We start from the raw sequence: 23,474 nt of genomic DNA, 5'->3' as shown, positions 1-23,474 counted from the left end.
GTTTATTTTTATCAAATATAATAACTAAGAAGTTAAAAACAATTATTGCATTTGGCAACCTTGCTTAACTTTAACATCTTAATAAATACTTTGCATCTTTTATGTGGCAACTTTGCTTGATTCTATCAACTATAACACACTTTTTTTAACTTTTCTTGGTGTTATTATTGTTGATTTTATCATTTTGCTTGAGGTAAATGGAATATATTACATATTCTTCCTCTACAAATTGCTTGATTTTATCAAATATAATATCCAAAAACAACTGTTGCATGGGGCAACCTTGCTCGACTTCAACATCTTTATAAATACTTATCTTTTATAGGGTGAATATATTGGTTAAAAGGTAATTAAATTTTGCAAAACCAACAGACTTTCAAAAATAGTATAACTTTACCATTTTTGCCTGCAGCTAAATGATCTTGAAGTTCTCGTCCTGCCGATGCTGGGATCATAACCACAGGAATCTTGATGACCAGTGAAGTATCATTTTCGGTGCAAACCATCTTATATAGGTCTGTACAAATACACAATTTGACATGCAATTCAAAAACAATTGGTATGATATCAATTGTTAAACAACTGAGCGAATATAAAACCAAGAACGCAAGGCAATATGAATGGTATCTAGTCCATTACCCTGCCATTTACAATGATTTTCAATACATGGTAAAACTATAAAACAAAAAGGCATAACCTTCTTCATCATTCATTACAATTAATGCCACTGCTCCCCCTGCTTCTGCGATCTTTGCCTTTGTAGTGAAAGCACAATCTCCCCTCTTAGAAAATGCCGCTGATCCTAATAGCTGCCAAGTAAATATATTCCAAAGCATTTTCAGATCTGAATATGCTTTTCAAAATAACCAGTGGAATAGACTAAAATTGTATATGTTAGCACCATTAGGGTAATGTAGTATTCAGAGCAGATTATGATCAAAATTTTAAAAAACATCAGTGTCATCAGTATCACAAGGTTGAAGAGATTTAGAATGCTAACTCAAAGGGATATCTCTGAACATATTCAATGCTGATTTCCATAATCTGTACTGTTTAAATGCGGATATTCTAGTTCTAACAGACAACATGCAATTACTCGTCAAAAAATTAAATTAGTACAAAGAAGGCACATTTCTCAACCCACAATGATTGCAATTAAATTATAAAGCAATGCTGCTAACCCTCTATTTCGGTGACCATGTATTTTCTCTAAAACTAGTTCATGTGGAGTAGTGTTTATCTTGCAGCTGCTTCTAGTAATTAAGATTAAAACATCTAGTCTCATACTTTCCTCCATCTCCTGATATCAAGATAGTTATCTTCATAAACATGGCAGACTGAGATATAAAAATATAATGGCAAAACCTTTCAGATATAAAATGAATTGAAGGTCAGGCTACAAGCCATGTAGTAATTACGACCTCTTCATAAACTACTGTTTGCATACAAATAAGTTAGAAGTGATTGATGTTTGCACAAAAGAGACATGCCTGTATGTGTGATACATAGAAGTACACAAAAAGAAAAAGAAAAAGATGGAAAACCCAAGTGCTTTCAGCTGGTTCAGAAAAAAACATTTAAATGACTACACTTGTGGAAGAACTTTTCCTTTATCAAGGTCAAGAACAGACATGTAAAAGGATACAGCCATGTTCAAGAACAGCAATAAGTTATTCATCATATGATGACTAATGCAGGTACTAAGCATTCACTTGTTCCATATGACCTTTTGGGGACTTCTAAGTTGGGCTGAGAGGAAAAATGATTAAAAATAAAGAACACAAACATCATTAGCATATTTGACCAAAAACTAAGATGAATGGCTAATTTCTTCTTCTGTTTCACCAGTATGTTATTGTTTTATGTATCAAAGCTACCTACCAAGAATTTGGAGCAGATATTTAGCACAAAAAAAGGGATTTCACATTTTGCAAAAAAAGAGCATTTCAAATTATGGATGAACTAATCGTATGTACTAGAAGACTGAAGTTGCCCAAGTGTGTGATGCAATATTAAGATAAGATTTTTTGAAGATAGATAAGATAAGATAAATTTATTAATGTCCAACAAGAGACCACAAGGGTCTAAGGGACTGAAAGACAAACAACAAGGCAGCAGTCAGCAGCAGAAGCACCAAACAGTGTCCGTGGAAAGAACAAACAGTATAGCGAAGGAACCAAAAAAATAGAACAAGGAAAGACTAGCTACTCCTCACAAACAAGAAATGGCCCAGCATCTAAGGATATGGCCTGAGGCGAGGGCGCACCTCGGGCCATCTCAAGGATTTGCTGGTGCATGATGGTGCAGGTGTTTATAAGTAGGCCCTCTGTAGGATCTCAAGGAATTTGTGTGTCTAGAAGGCAAGTCGAGAAGCTGCTTCGTCCCACGGGCACAAGACACTGGAGTGAAAAAGGAGGTGATAAGCTGCTCTGAAGTCAGCCTAGGCGGATACTGAAGCTGCAAGGTATAGCCGCAAAGTCACATGGCCTCCTAAAAGATGAAGTTCAAGGCACCATTGATCAATGCATCTGAAAAATGAAGAATTGGTGTGCACTCTTTGAACAAGCAATAGAAACTCCCCCTGACCTCGTAGTAAATGGCACAATGGAAAACAAAAAATGTCTTAGTTTCCATCTCCCCAAGATGGCAAAGGCAGCAAAACCTCTCCTCTTTGTCAATCTGGAGATCAGTCTATATGCATAACTAATGAGAACCAACTCTAAAGGACAGGACCTCAAAGAGGTGCGGACAGCATGAGTCCAGCGCCTAGTGAGGTACCAAGGACACATAATAATCTCGTCTTGGATATCCATGTAGTGCTCAACATAGAGGGCCATGCTCAGGTGGAACCCCCTTGGAGGTTTCCTCCATGTCGTGATTATATACTACTTGTGGATATCAAGTCTCGTGTGCTCATTCAGCTCCTAATGTGAGGGAAGAAGGTGAGCAAGGGCATCCAAGGAGAATTGGGAGGAAGGCGATCCATCGCAATCCCAATCAAGTCAAGAAGAGAAGAAGCCGAGCCAAACCAACAACAAGATCTACCAGTAGGATCAGAGACTGTTGCTGGCTCAGAGGAGCAATAAGCCACGTAGAAAAAGCTATGGCGGCCCTTAGTAGAGTCTTTAAATCTCCAAAGCCGATGGAGACACCAAACCAAATCAAAGATGGTCCCAAGTTTGGAAGGACGAGCCCCAAACACATCCAAGATGATATTGTGGGGAGTGGTTTAGTAACATCTGATAATACGCCGAAGGAGGGTGTAGACTCTCTCAACTGAAGCCCAATCACAAGCCACAAGAGAGGACACAATAGAGTCATTGGGGACGGTCAGTCTGACCAAGGAGTTCAGGAGGGGCATCTTGTGGTGGTTTCCTAGAAGTTGATGTCTGAAGCGTTGTCTCTCAAGCATAGCCAACAAACCAAACCCCTTATTAACTCGAGGTTGCATGGTAGGTCTCAAGCTTAAGTGACGCTTAGAGAACTTAACCCCCAAGTAAGTATAGGAGGATGAGATCTCAACCTCTGTGCTCTAAAAGTGGAAGTGGACATGTGAGTTCTTCAATTAGTTGAATAACATCGCCCGGGTCTTGTCCAAGTTCATAACTAACTGTCGCAAGTCACAGAAGGAGGCCAACCCATCTAGGAATCATTGGAGCCCCTCAAGGGAGGAGGACAAAAGAGCCACATCATCATTGAATAGCAGAATGGAGATCAAAACCTTGTACAAATGAAACCCATCACCATGGAGAAGTCGTGGAGGAAAATCTTGAGCTCATCAATATAGATAACGAAGAGAGTAGGGGAGAGAGGGCATCCTTGCTTTACCATGATGATGCTTTGCATAGGATTAGAAAAATCCTAAGGAGTCTTGAACCTACCCACAATGCCCTCATAAAGCCTCGTGATAGTCGTCAAGAGAGTCTCTGAAATCCCTATGTCCCTAAGTCTCCAGAAAAAATAGTCATCTAAGGAACAAAAACAACAGCTTTGCAAAAATCAACAAAGCAACAATAAACCTTGGCCGAACAGTGTCGTGCCTCCTCAATGATAGATCACAAGGTCAGAATATGGTCCATGGTCTAAAAGTCAGTTTAAAAACCAGCCTTCCCTCTAACCTAATAATGCCACTAATCAATCTCCCTAGATAAAATAGTGTTCATCACAGTGGCATAAAGTTCGGTTAATGTATGCCCTACCATGATGGTCCTATAGTTGTTCGGATTAGAAATTTACCCAATCTTATAGATCGGATAGATAATGTGCCATGACTAGGAGTCAAGAAAACTAGTACAAACCACTCTATTAAGGAGTACTGTGAGAAAGGACTCCAAAATAGTGATGTCAAGCTTGAAGAGCTTTTCTTGGAACCCTTCCTCACTCGTTGCCCTACTATTGTTCATGTATCTGACAACCTCACTGATGTTGGAACAACTGATGAGATGGCACTAAGGTGGGGGTGGGGGGAGTGCAAGGGTGGAGAGAAGGCTAGTCGAGGATATCGTAGAGGATGGAGGTGTGGAAAACAAGGGAGTTGTGGTCCAGGGTGGAGGGAAGGCGGGGTGGCAAGGGAACATGGTGTGCCAGAAGAGCTTCAAAGACTGCAGGAGAGAAGCACAAAGGGAAGTGCATTGCCTCACAAAAAAGGTCTTCTACTTGTGGCAAAGAAAGCAGCGGTAAGAGATCTTCAACTAAGCAAACGAGGGGGAAGAGTGGAAAAGGCTAAGCAAATCAAGTAGTCAAAGGATTTACAATCCTCATTAAACCACTAATTCATAGGGAAAGTGTTCCTACGCTTGGGGCTACGAGAAAGGGAGGAGTTGTAGTAGGGAATAGAGAGGAGGGCGGACTCCCATAAAGAAGCTCCCAGCGACTCAAACATGGACGGACGTCCCCAAAATTGGTGAAAGAATCATGGGGAAGGACACATCTAAGGTGGAGGACAAAGAGGTTCACTCTCGAAGAAGCAAAAGAGATACGAGTGGGGGTGGGGGTGGTCAAATCCGAGGGGGGTGAGAGGGAACAAAGGAGCAGGGGGTAGGGGAGACGTTGAGGGTAAGGCTAAGGAGGGCGTGATCAGCCACAGGGAGGCAGGAGATGGTAAAGCAACAGATGGAAGGGATGAGGGAAGCATTGAAGAGAACATAGTCAACAACACTAGCACTACCACAGTGAGATGAGCCGGTGAAAGTATCAGACCCAAGAAAGTAGGAAAGCCCGCTCAGGGTCACCAAGCTCGAAGACTTGCATAATTGTAAGAGATGGAGGTTGTACCTAGTGAGGGGTCCCTAACCGTCCTCAAAAAAATGCTATAAGCCGTAGTTGTCCAGGTTCAATTCGACTGCACAAACTACATTGGACCTACAAGCTTGGAAGGGTGTCTGAAGGTCTCTAGTCTAAGCATTATAGTCCCCTAAGATGATGATGCCACCCATAGTTCAAAATCAAGTTCTCTGCCACTTATTGGCGAGGCAAAAAAAAAAGATCTCGACAAATATTGGAGATATATTGATAACTTCTCGAGAAAATATCAAGAATCTTTAAAATGACTCAAAATGCATGTTTTTTGCAATATTGAATAAGGAGATGCATCTAATGAGTTGATAAATAATTAAACAAACTAAACAAGCTGATATATATATATATATATGTGTGTGTGTGTGTGTGTGTAACAAAGCAAATACAAATGTCAAGTACAATATGGCACTAGTCTACATCTTCCTCTTCCCCTTCCTAGTAGATCTAGTTCACTATGGCTGTTGTTGTGACTATGACTCGATATTCATCCTCGATGTAGCTGGTGTTGGCACTGACAATGACTCCTCATCATCTGCATCCTCACTCTTAGTGTCCTCACTCTCACTGCCCTCCTTCCAAATGTCATCCAATCCTAATGCAAAACTACCCTCTTTTGAATCCAGATTTGCTTGAAAATCTTTTTGAATCCGCTTCAAATATACTTCAAATCCACTTGCAATCGATCTACAAGGCTGCCAATGACTATTTCTCTCCACCAAAGCACTTCTCTCCTCCAAAGGCTATAAACTGTAAACTGGGCCACTAAATGGTAACTCATTGGTCGTCCTAGTTTTTCTGTTGTTGCTTGTGAGATTTTTTCAACTTCTCGGAGAAGTATGCAACTTCTCGGGAGAAGTAATGCCACTTCTTGCCAAGAATTTGAGAACTTCTCGACATCAACTTCTCGTGAGAAAACTATAAGTTTTCTCGTTTTCTATAACTTCTCATGAGAAGTAGAGTTCTCTACCACTTCTTGGAGAGATTTTGATCTATGATGTCATCCATGGCTGAAAATCTAGTAATACACTCATGCAAGTCCTCATAAAGGTCATTGTACTTTGTGCTATGGAGGCTGGAGAAAAATAGCACAAAGCAATGAAGGTATCCCTGATGTGAGACATCATCCCACCAATACAGACCCACAAGAATCTTGCTAAACTATCAGAATAAACAACGAAAATCGTGTTGAAGAGGTGGACACAGACCAAACAAGCAACTCCTCCTAACCCTCTAACCTCACCAGAACAACTGGCCTTGTCCCTAAAAGTAGACAATCACTGGTAACTAAAGATGCCTGGGAGAGAACGAATAAGGCTCTCATGAGTTTCCATAACAAGAAGAGTGTCAACAAAGCAAAGGGCATCCTAAGAAGCTTGACAAGAACCAAAAGGTGTCAGTCATTCCAATAGTTGACATGTAGGGAACTACTGTGTGATTCAAACATGCCCAATTACTAACGAGACTGTCGTTTGGCCATGGTGACCGACTCGATTACCATCCAAAAGGAGGAGAATCCCAAATAATTGCTTTGAGGTTCCTGATAACAAATCACATCCCACTACATCTAGCTTTTGCAACAAGTCCATGGGAATGCTTCAACTCGGTCACTTGAGATCTAGTGAGATCCTCATCAAGATAAATTTAAGTGGGAAGAGGAAAAAGTTTCCTCTTCGCCCTAAGAGCTCAAAGATGGTCAACCAAAGAAAGAGGATGTCATCTTGCTCCACCCAGGCCCTGTCAAATGTAATGTTTGAGATGCATAGTTGGTCTTTGAGGAAATAGTAGCTTGTGGAGAGGGGACCCATGGAAGAGGAGGAGAGGCCACGCACTCTAAGATTGAGCTCACAAGCCCACCTAATCCACTCATCAAACAACCTAGCCTGAACAAGTTCCTCTACGCCAGAGAGGAGCACGAAGGAAGTGGTACTAAACAAGGAGGCCAAGACTTGAGCTGTGCTCTGAAGACAACTCCTTTAATTCATCATTCAAATGACTATCAAGTCTAAAAGCACAAATGACCTTGGTGAAAGCATTAGATTCAAGACTAAACATTGATACTCATCAAAAAAATAAAAACAATATATGTGCAGCTACCTTTTAGGATCATACTATATCAATACAAGGCTCACTGATATATGTACTTTTCTAAAGATTGGCATAGTTTCTATATATTGAAACCAAAAACAATTACAACATTCACATTCCTTATGACCAATAGTCGCCATCAGAAGAGTACTATGTTTCCTGCATGTTGTGTTCATATGTAATGAGGAAAGGAATGAAAAATCATAAGTCCCATACTTCTTGGTAGTGCAACAAAAATAGACTTGGAAACAAAAATACCACATATCACCTATATGCATCCTTCAAGGCTTCTCCATCAGTGATGCTAGTGTCATACCAACCTCAGTTGCAAAGCCTCTAAGATTCTTTCCCGCAAATTTTTTTACAACTAGCACATATCACCTATATACATCCTTCAAAGGTTCTCCATGAGCAAGGGTAGTGTCATACCAACCTCGGTCCATGAATGACCCCAGATAAAAAAAAAAACATGGGCTTACATAAGTAATGCTAGAGTCATATGAACATAGCCAAACTTTCTTTGGCAAATTACTTAATACAGAACCCCCTAGAAAGTTCAATTATGAAAAATTATTAATTTAAGAGATAAGTAGAACAGGACACCACACCTACAAGTTGCATATGTGCAACACATGAAAACAGGGCTTTAAAATAGCAAGAAGGAAAAAAGAGATTTAAAGGAGGAACATTTCAAAACAAAATTTTGTACAGATCTGAGATCATGGGATGGACCAACCAAAAGATGACAAGCCTTAGAAGTCTAAAATCAACATACTTATGACATCAAAACTTACTTGGTAGTTAAAAAAAATTATTAACCTAATGTAACATATTATTCCTAGAAGGTTGTACAGTAGTCACACAGCTCTACTCATGCACATCTTATAATCTATTTACTAACTATCGTTTGTTTGACTATCCACGTCCATACAAATTAAATTCATTTCTTCACACATTTATTTAAATACTCCTTTGAGCGTGAATTTAACACTCCAAGAAATAGCTGACCCTCTTTTCTTTCATATTCTTTGGCCCACCTTGTTTCATTGCGATCAGTAGCATAGCAGAATGTGGTTAAAACTTAAGATGGTAATGTATAATATATAATTCAGCGCTAAACCATATATGCTATAACCCCTTAAACCTGAGACATAACATAACCATAATAGAAAATGGAGCCTTTTTTCAGAGCATGACTGACATTAAATCCAACTTTATCTATATATATGTATATATACAAGTATTTAATTTGATTTGATGAACTGAACTGATTGTATGGATACCCTTAAAGGCCAAATGAAGCTAACTGGATTGAAGACAGTCAAATTATTTTCTAGGTTTTTAAAAAAAATCATTTCTTTTCATTTGTGCTTATTCTTAGGTGTTTATTGATTTCAATTACTGCAGCCTCCTTGCTCCGACTGCAACTGGTGTACTTAACATTTTCAAACAGAAGAAAATATGCTATATGTGAAGCGGCAATTTCATAATCAATAGGTATGTCTAATAATTCATACTATTACATTTCTGAATCTAATAAACGTTAGATGTGTTCCTGCTCAGGGGCTAAGTGGAATAAAAGTTGGTGGAAAGAATATTGGTTTCAGACCTGGTGGCAACAGAAAGGAATTTTGGTCTCCTCCGCCAGAAGAATTTTCCAAATTAAAGTTTAACGGGACTTAAAGGGGCAATCCAGGATCTGTAGGAAGAGGCTTTGCTATCAAGAACTCCTACTGCGATTTGATTTTCATTTATCAACACAAATAATGAAGTTGAATAGGAGGCACTAAATGGAAGTTTAGGAGCGGCTGCCTCACAGAAGTAATCTGATCCAATAATGGAAAGTGACTCAATAATAGTGATCGATGCTATAAGGTTACGAACAAGGAAATAAGCACAAGCTAGAAAATGAATTCATACATAGAAAAGGTTAAAGTTTTAAATTAAAACATTTGAAAAGGTTAATGTTTTAAATCAAAATTTTAATAAATCAAGTATATAAATTGCAAACGACATTTAATCGTTATTGCAGACTGATTGGCCAATGAATATGTGAATCAGGCTCTGATTATGTGTAATGTCACCTGCTGGGACTTTACTTAAATATTTCCCTATTAAGCTATTTGCAGATTTACTCCATATATACTCTCCATATTTTTCATTCTTGAATGCCCCTTTCCTCAATATTATATATTGTTTTATTCTCAAGAGTCGTGTCTTTCCATAATTGATAAAATCTTGCTAATAATTATATTATATTAGAAACACATATCATATATATCAAATATATTTCTTATTGTTAATATTATTTACTTTTTTTTTTTAATATTAACATAATACTTTCACTTGTGTATTACGACTATTAATCATCAATATTCGATATATTATAATATGATCATAACTTTATTTAAATTATATTATTATTATCTTATTTATTTATTTATACCCTATTTTGACGGGGATATCATAGTCCTCCCCTCTCAAATTTTGCTTGTCCTCAAGCAAAGAAGTCATTTATGCATAACTTTTTTTGTAGAACCATCATGCAAAGCATATAATTAGATGCAAGAGGATTTTATGTTACATCCCAATTTTTGACCTGGCTTGGAATATAGCCGTTGAAGTTCACATGAAGTCGGTTGGCAATTTAATTTGATATAATCTGGCGAGATGGTAAGATAGTTGGTCATTATGATTTCAAGTGCAGATGACATGTTAGTTGATCGTTAATCGTGAATTCATGGAATTAAGATGAAAGATTAACTGTTACGATTATTTAAGATTATATAATTTATAATTTAATTACAAGGAAATTCTTTGCGGGGAGCGTGTTAAAGGGGTGGAAGCATTGTCAGAAAAGAATTAGGCAGGGCATTACCATCATTGGACAGACAAGTAGAAGACCTAGCGATTTGAAACAGGACACATCCTTGGAATTGCATGAGTTGTTAATAATTAATTTAATTAATTAAGTTTAAATATAAATGTATTCTTAAAGGATTTTAAATCATCTTTTGTCGTATTATTTCTAATAATGATTTGTATATGTGCATTTGAATATAAAAATGTTTTGGCATCTTTATATTTTAATAATTTAATAAAATGATGTTTTAAAGTATTTATAAGATTTTAATAATTTTCGAATTATAATAATATTTGAGTTATTACAACCTTCCAACTCTATTATTTCTAATTTAATATTCTTTAACGATATAACTTGGCATAATTAATCGATTTGAGGGAATTCGTATGGGTTCTTTATAACTGCTGGGTAGCCGTATGGTCGGCTTAAAAATATATTTATGTTAGCTTTGTCGTATCCAACATCCATGTTTGTTTCCAGTTTCCTTTGCTTTACTTTTTCCTTCCAAATACATCCCTACTCTGCTACAGTGTTAATAGCACCCATCTGTATTTTCTCATGCATTCCAACCCAAGTGCAACCCATGGATAGTTCAGTTGGAGACAACTGGAAGTTAGAGAAGGCACTTCGACTGCAGAACCATTGTTTTATCATTTACCTTCCATACATGAACGATCCCTATTTCCATTGAACATAATATTGTGCCTTAACGCCGAAGTCTAATAACTTTACATTTATTTTCATTGCTACCAATCACCGCTACATATAGAGTATAGAAGCGAGGTGAAGCCAAGCAGAAGCCTCTTCGATTATAGTGGCAGTGTGTCTCGTAAGGGACGTCTTCCTTTCTTTTTTTTCAATTATTTTTCCTTTATTATGCTGAGTTGGCCATACGTATGTTCTACATAAAATTTGATGTTTCCAATAAGAAAGGCAAGATTGTTGTTTTTCCCTTATCTGAACGGGAACATGAACTGTAAGAAGGTCAAATGTATCACATGCAGATCACTCGTAAATTGTTAATGATGCAAAATACTAGTCGAAGCCGACTGTAGACTCATTTCCAGTTTTAAAATACGTTTCAAGAATAAATCAACTGCCCTTAGTATTGTTTTAGATAAAGAAATTCATCATTATAATAACCGATCAAGTATTTTTCTACAGGTCTTCTTGAATGTTTTCTTTTCTTGGTAAAGAGGTTTACAATATGGAATAATATTCATATCTGCAACGAGTAACAAATCAGAGTACCAAGAAATTCACAGGCTGAAGAGCCAGAATATTGTGAAGAGGTACAAGATATATTAGTAAAAGTTAATTGTTCAGGCACCAAGGATAATATCAAAAAAAAAGTAATAAAATAAATAACGCTTAAGCTCATATATGCTCCATTCATGTTGAATGATTGTCAAAGTTGTTGTCAATTTTATGATCTTTAAAGAACAAAATCATAAAATGTGAAATATGAAATCTTTTTGAATAATTGTTAGAACCGTTCGCTCTGAGATTTTCGGCTGTGTAGCCGAGAAGACGAGTGATGAGGTGTAAGAAAGGAATCGTCAATAATATGAACTAGTATAAGTAATGACATTTCAATATTTATCATTTAATATGAATTAATTAATAGCTCATGCATATTCCTATTATAATGATTTTCTGCTACCAAGTCGTATGGCGTGTTTATGTCTTGAAGTTCGGTGGATGGTAAGATGTTCCCTGTCAATTCCGAGTAGGGAGGGCCTTTCTCATTAGAGATCGTGTGGGGATATGTTGTGGTCCGTGGTTGGGTGGTAAAGCCCCTCACAATGTTCCACCCCTCTCAAGATGTCGAATGTGCGTTGGACAGAGATAAGCCATGCATTCAATTGTTTTATAAGAATACAGGTATTATCATTTTTTATTATGAAGAGGTAAGATCGAACTGAATTAAATACATTGTTATCATTATTTTACACTTGGATTGATTTGTGAAATTGTTTTCATTAATATGAATATTGAATATAAGTATTTATCTAATCTTGAGAAACTATCACAGATAGGTAACCGAAAGGAAAAGAAAACGGAAGCCCTAATTGAATTGGGTGACAGCTGGAATCTTAAATGATACAGTGATATTAGAAGCCCTAGTTGAATCCATGGTCACAGAAGCCCTAAATTGAATCCGTGGTCGCGGAAGCCCTAAATTGAATCCGTGGTCTTGGAAGCCCTAAATTGAATCCGTGGTCTCGAAAGCCCTAAATGGATCCGTGGTATTGGAAGCCCTAAGTAAGATAGTGGTATCAGAAGCCCTAAATGAACCGAAGGTAAACAATGCCCTAAATGATACAATGGTATGTGATGCCCTAATTTAAAATAATAAAAGTATTTATCATTTGATTATAAGATAGCAGTTGTTAGATGATAATTGTCTTGTGAAATTATTATAGTGTATTTGTGGACTAATCTGGATGGTTGCAGAAGCATCCTAAGTTGATTTTTCAGTCTCAGTTTTCCGAGGTATGTGATTTCAATTTCTGAAGTTATTCATTTTATGGTATTTCAAGTATTTAATTAAGAAACTTTGTTTAACTGGTTTTAACGGTAAATTTTATTCACATGAACATGAATGATATAACTGTCTTCCTATGAAATTGAAGTTATAACTGTATTTCCTTGAGTATGGCATTAGTTAAATTAGACCCTGGAAAACAGGATGTTACTTTTTAGTATACATTATAATGCATGAAAACACAAAGCATACACGAAGTAGGCATATCAATGCATGAAAATACAAAGCATACACGAAGTAGACATGTAAATGCATGAAAACACGAAGCAAACAAATGAATGCATGAAAACACGAAGCACACACATGAATGCATGAAAACACAAAGCAGACACAATGTAGACACATAATACATGCATTCTTGACTAATGGCTTTCAGTTCACTAGAGTCGAGAAGATGATTTACAAATTTTACTTCTTCAATAGAATCCTGCAACCACAAGTGATTATAGTATATATGTGTATGTATAAGTTTCAAGAAAATGTGGGTCAAGATAATTTATTCCAAGCCAATCCCATACTTCCACACGAGGTGGCGTACTTAGGGGGATGTTTGTTTTGCTTTACACTTATTATCACTCATTAGTCGAGAAGAATACTTAGGATGTAAACAGATTGCTTAGGCACCAAACTCAACGGTATTCCTCAAGAATTATGTGGATACAAGCCCACGGTCCCATCTTGGAATGACCTCAAGACAAATTGATCCCATCTTGGTGAAACCTCAAGGCAACTATAGGGATGCTAATCCTCCCCATCTTGGAATAACTGATTGGTTGGACCAGCCTGAATACACCTTTATTCTCTCTCCTGGGCTACCTTTATAGGTAAGTAATAAACTATATGTGAATTAAAAAGGTCATGTTATTCTGATTATGACTCCGGTCTAGAAGGAATTATAAGCTGCACTAGGTCGCTTTGACACCAAACTCAACGATCTTCCTCAAGGTTCCTATGGATCCAAGCCCATGGTCCCATCTTGGAATGACCTCAAGGCAACTTAATCCCATCTTGGTCAAACCTCAAGGCAACTACAGGGATGCTGATCCTACCCATCTCAGATGATCTGTTGGTTGGATTTATAAAGGTTTTTCCCATGTTGTATCCCCATCTAGCCCTTCTAGCCTAGATTTTATAATGGGATTGAGCATGGATATTATTTAAATGCATTGATTGATAAATAACATACTTACCTCAAAGTTGCATGTCTTAACAGAATCTTTCCTTCTGTGTTGTTTATGTGTTTTAAGCCTAACTATATCATATGTAAATTGCAGAACAATCCTTACTTGTTTATACCTGCCCCTGGGTATGGTGTGCAATAAGATGTATGCTGGTTATATATCCTGTTTAGGCTATATGTGCCATATGTACTACGCTTCCTCTTAAACCACTTTCATAAATACTGTCACTGTTCTATATTCACTGACTTGCAATATTTCTTAATAAGATTTTCATGTATATTCACTAATTGCTTGTTTGATTGTATGTGGATGATTTTGAATCTTAATGTCTCCCTGCACTTCTGAGATATGGATAAAATGACTGGTTTTCTTTTTCAATAATATAAATTCATAAATCACAGTACAAATCATCAACCCCTTCTTGAGAGCAGCAACTCTTTCAAACTTCAAGCACCAACTTAACCAAAAAGGGCTCAATCTCAATCTAAACTTTTCTCAACACAAATTCTGTAGATATGAAATTGAGAAACTGATGTCAAATTATACAAGAGTCTTCAGCCAGATAGACTTCTGTAATGCAATATATAACTTCTAAGAGAGAGACGATCCACTGAAAGAAAATGGTAGTATAACCTTCTGAGACGGATATCATGAAGAATTGCTTTGACTGGAACTTATTATTCCATTTCAACAATTCTTTCTCGAATCTGAAAATGTTACTCTAGTTGCTGTCTTGATGAATTGTTTAGCAGAGTATTTAAATCCTCAAACTTATTCTCAAAAAAGCTGACTCCAGTTTTCTTGTCAGCCTCTGAAATGTTATTCCAGTCTCTTCCTAGTACCAAAATAATGGTGCTGATATGCTCATACTGTTTCATCAAATTGATTTCTATTGCACATAAATGTTGGCTTTCCCTTTGTCGATATTCTTCCTTCTTATCGGTCTATGTACCCAATGATGTGTTGCCTGTTCGTTCTTTCTATTTTATATCCATCCTACCTTATTGAATAGAATAATACATATATATTCTTTTATATTTCTTCTTTACTCTTGTAATTCTGATTATTTATATACCAGACTCATAAGCTTCATTGAATGTTACAATCTTCTATTCCCTTATATCCTGTTGTATTCAATGATATTGTCTAATCAAATGCTATATGTGGCGCTTCACATAAATCCAAGAGGTATAGTTCTTGTCTATGTAGGGAATAGTGGGCGCTTTATGACCAAGCTCCATCATATATTTCCCTCAGTCCTCAGACAATTCTCAGTTTGTGTATGGAACTCCTAGACTTGCAGAAATCACGTTCTAATCACTCCCGATCAAGAAGACATCACAATATGTTAACTGCTATCAACTGCGGTAAATTCAAGATTCTTCTCGACATGAGGTCCACGCTGAAATGGAACGGCTTCCAGGATCAAAATACCATGGATATATCTGTCATGCACTTTGGTATATCCCATTGTTGAGTCAGCAGAATGTGTTGGGGCCCACAGTTTATGTAATTGATACTGATGTTGTTTTCTAATTGCATACAATTATTGATTTAGGTTCTACAAGTTGTCTTCATATGTATGCATTCAAAGATAATATATTTCTTAATCGCCAGCATTGTTTGATCATCATTTGCTTCTATTTAAGTTGCAGAACAAATTGAATACTGGTTGATGTATAAACTCCCCTTCTCATTAATTTGAAATGGTTTTTCTTATCAATCTGATTTATATCATGTTCTGATGTATTCATCTTCCTTCCTGTGGGTGATGGTGTCATTATTCCTGTTCCTCTTCGATCAAAGATTTGCTGATGATCTATATTCTTGACTACGATCGGCTAATGATCTATATTCTTGACTATGTCCCAAATGTATTGTTTCTTATCACTGGCTAAACAAAATATTTAATATAGTTATTCATCTTCTGTCAGCAGTAATCATATTAATCAGCACTGTATGCCAATAGTCCATTACTATAGTTGCAAACAAATCGTCAATTATTGTTCTTTATTGAGCACCTCTGTCTCCATTGTTAATAATATATAATTTTCCACTAGAATCTCCCAATTTAGTTTCTAACTGTGCGTATTATAAGATGCTTATACACTTGAGTCAAACCTCTGACAACGTTCTATTTTTTTTCAATGTTTTTTTTTTTTTGTTTAGCACTTTTCCTTGCAGGATGGCAGGATCATGCTTTGATACCAATGGTAATGTTCCCTGATGGGACTTTACTTAAATATTTCCCTATTAAGCTATTTGCAGACTTATTCAATATATACTCCCTGTATTTTTCATTCTTGAATGCCCCTTTCCTCAAAGTTAATGTTATATATATAGTTTTATTCTCAAAAGTCATGCCTTTCCATAATTGATAAAATCTTGTCAATAATTATATTATATTAATAACATATTATATATGTCAAATATATTTCTTATTATCAATAATATTTACTCTTTTTTTTAATATTAATATATTACTTTCACTTATGTATTACAACTATTAATTAACAAAATTTTGATATATTATAATATGATCATAACTTATTAATATTATATTATAATTATCTAATTTATTTATCTATATCCTATTTTGACAGGGATATCACATTGTAGCTGTTGCTAAAGGAATGGCTCTTGGGTAAACATAGAACTGTTGCAAGCTTCTAAAGCCCCTTAATTTTTCATAATCTCTAAATAGACAATGCAGATGCAGATTTAAGCAATGTCTCTTAGGTATATTTTGTATGGTATTTGGGAGGCCTTTGTGCATAAAATTAAATGATTTGAGATATTGGCAGAATACAAAGAGTTGAGTATTCTGATTGCACTGGGTAATGTGCAGAAATGCCCACATGTAGAGCAGCACTGATGCATGATGAAGTTACAAAGAGTTGGATGGATTGTCAATTCCCCTCAGTAGTAAGATTGGGGCACTAAGGCTTTGATTTCAAGTTTAGGTGTTGGCTCCTTGTGCTGAATGGAGGACCAGCTGTGGGAGGTCCACATTAGTATTCAAGTGATGCAGGAGATAATTTAAATTACGAATAGAAGGTTGCCATGTAGGTTTTCCGATTAAGATCTAGTTATTTTAGGTTAAATCAAGGGAGTACTGAGGGAAAAAGCTTTGTTGGCTGTGCATTGCTTCAAAGCTGCCATCCAAGGCGCTTTCATCATCAATCTTGTGTATCACCTCCCAAATGTTTCTATTCATCTCAAGCTTTTGCAACTCTTCGTTATAGATCAGTTCTCTAGTATGTCCCAGCATTTTTGGTTGGAGGCTGGCGAGGATGTTCAACTCTGACTCAACATATGGGTTCAATAAATGCTTATTGAGGAGCTATGATGTAAAGTTAGAATTCTTTGAGCCTTCTGCAATGATGCTGGCAAAGTTTTGACCACTCTGCATGTTCATCGCTACAAGGGGCAGTTTGAAATCATTTTAGCAAATATACAATCTCATTAATATGGCCCTTCTATGCACAGGTCCATGTGACATTGATATAACATGGCATGAGACATCTATCTTTGGTAAGTAATCATAGAGGCAGGACAACCAATGCGATTGAGCCCTGGTATAAAGGAGGTAGTTGACAAAAGGCATGCTTTGCCAGTTCGTAGGAACCTATGGGAATTGTTTAATGTTTTTATGGTTTCTTGTCTATTAGTTTGTTCTATGTCCTTGATAGTGCTCTTGTTTAAGATTTGAATTCCATTATAATTTGTAATTTCATATAGCTCTTTGTCTTTCGCTTTCTATAGCCTATGTATCCATGGTAATGCTATTCATGTTTGGTTGATTGTAGCTTCTTCATATAGCAGAATTTTGTTGGCAGATTTCTATGGATAGATATATGCTCATTTTATCAAATGTTTATATCAAGAGCCAAGACCCCTCTAAAAACCCCACTATTATATCTGAAAAAAAAATGTCGGAAGTTAAAAATGAATAAATAAAGCAATGTACAAAACTTGGGAATACTTTTATTCTCCTCTGAATAAAAATGAATTAATTATTAATAGTTTACAAAGTATAATGTATATGTTGATTGTTGCACTCAATTTCATGATCTACCTCAAGTGGACTAGACATTGTTGAACAATATGAAAAAAAATGTTCCTTGTGTGCCTAGGATCCAATTCACATTACACAGAATGATCCATGCTCATTGTAGTTCGTAAATAGCAATGTCCACAAAACCTTGTCCCTGGGGATGTGGGTGACATCCTCCATACCTCAGATGTCCCAAAAACTTAGGGAGGGAATATCCCATTTTTCAGGACTGGAAAGCCTGCTCCATTTGGTCCATACAAATAAACAAGTTAACTTTTTGAGATTTCAAGGGAAAATCGTAAAAAACCAGTAAAATGCTGAAAGGGAATGATTGGCATTGCAAATTGTATTTAAAATTTCCTGCTTTTACTTTGCTTAACTTATTTTAATATTCCTCCCACTGCACCCAAAATTTGGGAAGAAATTTGGTCCTTAACACCATGTCCCTGCATTGCCACATACCCATTCTGGAAACACTGAGAAATATTAAATGTAATCCATTTCAAGCATGTTAAGACAATTACAAATATAAAATTGCGTATATCAATGCCTCCAATTGTTGTTTTTTTCCCTGGACAGAAGCTAGTAAATACAAAATTTATTTCTAAACAAGTAAACTCAAAGCTTGGAGCTCTGTATCATAAAGAACCCTTAGCAAGGCACCAAGTAGTTATAAAAGCCACACAGACCTTTGTTGAAGAGTTCTCACAGCAATCCAGAGGATTTGCCTCAATAAGAGTCATCCGATGAGCTTCATTTTCTTCATGTGGTAAAGGAATGCCAAATCTGGCACTCACACCAACTAAGCTTCTTGCTTTTGCACCATCAATCCAGTTGTTTAATTTTACCTGAATTAAGAAACAGAAAAAGCAATCATTGAATATGTATCAGACCATCAAAAACACCAACAAAGGTACTAAATATTTTGGGAAATAAACCAAGTAAACATTACAAACAACCATATTATCAATTAGATTATAGATATCAATATCATACCACAGCACTGGTTAGGACACCTATTTAATTAAAAGAGAGAGGGCAACCTGTCCTAAAACAAAGGCCAAAGTGCTTGACTAAAGCGCAAGAAAATTCGTAGTCACCCATTTTTTTTGTTCTTTCAAAGTGAAACAAAATTCAAAAAAAATATTTGAGACTTGCATGACAAGTGTATTCTTTCAAATGGCTACCCATGAAATGGTGACACCATTGTTTCAGAACATGGGCCACGACTAACATCACTTTTTCACATATTGATCAAGCTAAATACTTCCCCTCCAAATATTATTAGTCATACAATTTTCAAGAAGATAAACTCCAAGGCAATATACCATAACACAGAGATTTGCACAGTAAGAACGTTTTCAAGAGAAAAAAAAAATCTACACTCCAAAGCAACTCAATATATTATTCAACACTCAAATGGTTACAATACACTTGCAGAAACTAAGCCTTTACGGGAGCATCAACAATAAAATATGTAAAGCAATTCAAGCAACATAATAATACTTACACAACTCACTATCAAACCTTCATCTCAAGCACCAAGTGAATAGGAAAAACAAGACGTGAACTATTAAATGTTAATTAGGAAAGCATGGGATAAAACAACCCAAAATGTAGTGCTCAAATCCTTACTTGAAATCCAACACCCAAATCCCAAGTTGAGTCCATTGATTAAAAACAGCATATTTCTTCATCCACTCACCAACTTGGGTTCTCCATTTTAGTTCCATTATCTCCATTCCAGATGCATTACGAAATGTCATAACATGCATCAAAAACTGGTCAAGTGTAACTCCCTCTTACAACTCTCTTATGTGTTGTAGATGCTCTTATGTTTTTGTTGTGGAAGGCCATAAAACTTTTTTTTAATGGAAGATATAAAAGATGTCCATGTCACCTTAATCTATTTGTTCTAATTAAGGTCCATTTCAACATTTATTGGGGTAAAAATCAACTAGTAAAGCCTTGAAAACTGCATTTTTGTGTTCTATAGCCCAAAAAAAAAAAAAAAATCTACAATTATTACAACACCTTTCCTAACACCATTGCCTATTTTCAAATGTTAATAGACAACTCTCTTGCACTAAAATACTCCAATCCTTTGTTTTGGAGAAAGAGATTCTACAATGAATATATTTGTAAACCACTTAGTGAAAAGAACTAGTGCAAGTTGTTGAGTAACATGGATCATTTTCTGCAAATGTAATAACATCACCATCGTATTGATGTGCTCCCAATGCAGATGTGAATCTCATATAAATATGACAGGAGAAGACATGTCTCATGAAGAGACATGTCTCTATGGTTTAATCATCATTTAATTAATAATAATATATAAACTAAAATAATAATATGTATAACAATATATATATATATATATATATATATATATATATATATATATATATAATATGAGTAAGTATATATAAGAAATGATGATTTACCAATAACAATAATGTATCTCAGATTGAATCAATCCGACTTGATGGAACTCAGAAATTTTGGGCATTTTCCTGAGATGCATTTGCAGTTGGCATTGACCGTTTGTGGGTAATTTTTTATGTTTCTTCTGGGATCCATGGCTTGGAGAGATTTGTTTTCACTATGGCAAACAGTAAAGCAAGGAAAGTTTGTGATTCAGATTTAACAATGTTTCTTTGGCCTGAGAACCTGATGGATCAGATAATTAAAGTTTCTTCAAGTAATGCAGCAAGGAGAGCTTTTTCGAAGTTTTGTTCTTGATATTCTATTTAATCTTCTGACAAAGTTTTAGTAGATGCTGAAGCCATAGTTTATACAACCTCTGCTGATTACAATGAGTCTTTCATTAAAACAGAACATGGATAATTTTACAGTATATGGTAACTATTGCAGAATATAAGGCTGGGAGATATATTGGCTTCATTTTGTCTTACACTTGGAAAGGTGAATTGATGTATATGGTCTTCATATGATGCAGACATGATTCTATTTGGCTACTCACAGTAACGTATTTGATCACTTCTCTATGTTAGAAGCATTATTTGCAATTCAGGAAAGGCAACCTGTTTGGAAATACAATAGTTGCAATTATCATCTTACTTGAAGGGAATGAAAAGGGAGTTTCTCAAAGTTTATTCGATCATTTTGATAATTGTAAATGTTCAGAAGCAGATACAACCTCTGTCTGTGCTTTGTCCCTTTGCTGAAGATTGTGATTAGCATGACATCTCTTTGCTGTAGATATTGAAGACTCAAAATGGGATTCCATAAATACAAAATCTGAATTTGGTTGCAATAGACTTCCAAATTTCGAATTCCACAACCACCAGATTTATCAAAATTTCCTGCAGATTTTGTGGCTCTCTCATTCTATAAGATATTTGGCTATCCAACAGGGCTTGGAGCACTCCTAGTTAGAACTGATTCATCTCAAAAGCTACAAAAATCATACTTTGGTTGAGGAATTGTTGCTGCATCGGTTGCAGATATTGACTTTGTAAGAAAAAGAGAAAGTTTAGAACAATGGTTTGAGGATGGCACATCATCATTTCGCAGCCTTTCAGCTCTTCAACACGAGTTTTATAGAGATGTCTGGAGACATGGCTGAATTCATGAAAGTATGGTGAAGCCTTCTCCCATCAGCGATATCCGTATGGAGGACGTTCTTTATCCCGCATCTGGAGTCACTGTGTGAACATGATTTGCCGGAGGAGAGCCATTAAAACGTTAATCTTTATTAAATGTTGCCCATCGGCTTACTTCTAATACTCTCTTTTGTTTTATTGCAGGGCCGAGTGCGTGGGAAAATATCAGAACCTTCCTGCGGCAAGGATAATCATTCGAATATTGCTTTGCATTCTCGCGTCCATAAGCATATTGAACTTCTATCTCGAGGTCTGGAGATTTATGTGAGAATCAACAGGAAGGAAGGACAAAATATACGCGAGGAAGTCTGGATATATACGGGGGCGGAGAAGAAGAAATATGCGCATGTTCAATTGCATACTGTTGAAACATTACTGTGGAACAAAGTGATTGCGTGAGGGAGAGTTCAGAATGTTGTGGCATAATCCTAGCCTTGTCAGATTGCAGAATGGATATGTTTAATTTGTTGCAGGCACGTCAATAAAAAGGGAGAACGAATTTCGGCAGATATGTGATATTGTGGTTGAATATCGCAAAGTTTGGCTTGCAAATTATTGTTAAATGGAGGTTACAAGTATAAGTTGTCAGTTGTATTTTAATTAAAACCATGCCAAGTGCTTAACATTGGTGGTTATTTGTTATGAAGGGGTGTGATCTTTGGATGAGAAACCGACACCCCTTATGTGTTTATAAATATGTGTAAGGCAAGGACTGAAAACACATCATTATTCATTTCTTTTGCTTTAAAAAGGACAGCAGCCATCTATTCTCAGGCATACATTTTAAATTCTCTTTAAAGGAAGAGTTGGAGTTTTGAACTAAGCAAAGGAGATTATGATTTTTTAAGCACTAATTCAGGCATTGTATGAATCGAACTGTGCTGAATAGAGCATCAAGAGGTTGAGTGTCTTCAATACAGTCTGTCGTGCAATAAAATCAGTAAGGATTTTAATTGTTTTAGAGTTGGAATATATGTAATTCATCCTTTGTGGGGTTGTTGTCTATTTGTTTATGATTTACTGATTTGATAGGTACACTAAATTGTTTATTGCTATTCAGATTTGACAAGTACAAATAAGTGCAGGATATAAGTTCTTTCTTATCATTTGTATCTATTGTGTCCGCATAATGGTTAAAGCATAATAGACTAATCTGAATACGCTAAAATATAACAATTTGTGGCATCCTAATTAGTGAATTTTTAGCAAAAGTTACATCATCAATGTCATAAAGTTGTATGTAAAAAATATATGTTTGACTCTATTACCCAATTAGAATTTGACACTGATCATAAATCTGCTCATAAACATTGAATCAAATGCTGGCATTTCTCTATCTTCTTTCTTTAAGGATTTCGATTTTATTTAATAACTCGTTTTAACCTTTTCTTTCAGCAACACACAAATCTTAATAAAGTAATCAAAGTTTGAAGATAAATAATCATTAACTGTAATCCAAAAAGTTTCCTCGATACTTGCTAGTTGAGGAGTTTGTTTTATTGTTGTAATCCACTATAAATCATCTTGGATCCAAGTTTTGTTATCCAGGATTTACGTAAACAGGCCTTGGTCCAGTGGAACCAAAAGCACAGAGAATTTGATTCAATCCTGTCAAGTTGGCCAAAATCAGTTAGATACCCAGCATTGAGCAGGCAAGGCTCGCAGATTTCTAACCAGCGATTTTGATAACCAACACGACTGAAGCTACAACCTTAACACTCCCTCTTAGCTAGAGAGGATTTATAGAACACATTATACTCTCAAGCATATAGAGAGATATCATCTCAATATGATATTCCCAGAATGGCATATT

General features: G+C 36.0%; 1 protein-coding gene across 1 annotated transcript in view; it reads right to left on the bottom strand.

Moving 5' to 3' along the window:
• The window catches only part of LOC149566951 (signal peptide peptidase-like 2), a 266,964-nt gene that overhangs the window by 227,654 nt on the left and 15,836 nt on the right, over positions 1 to 23,474 (bottom strand). The window contains exons 2-4 of the mRNA XM_089820167.1: positions 18,722 to 18,880; positions 698 to 809; positions 398 to 517 (exon numbers count right to left, since the gene is read on the bottom strand). Coding sequence (XP_089676293.1) covers positions 398 to 517; positions 698 to 809; positions 18,722 to 18,880 — 391 coding nt within the window. The remainder of the gene's footprint in view (positions 1 to 397; positions 518 to 697; positions 810 to 18,721; positions 18,881 to 23,474) is intronic.

Source organism: Cupressus sempervirens, chromosome 3 (assembly GCF_028749045.1).
Source record: "Cupressus sempervirens isolate cs-2001-9-10 chromosome 3, ASM2874904v1, whole genome shotgun sequence".
Lineage (NCBI taxonomy): Eukaryota > Viridiplantae > Streptophyta > Pinopsida > Cupressales > Cupressaceae > Cupressus > Cupressus sempervirens.
Note: the sequence above shows the minus strand (reverse complement) of the source record. Positions and strands in the feature narration are given on the sequence as shown.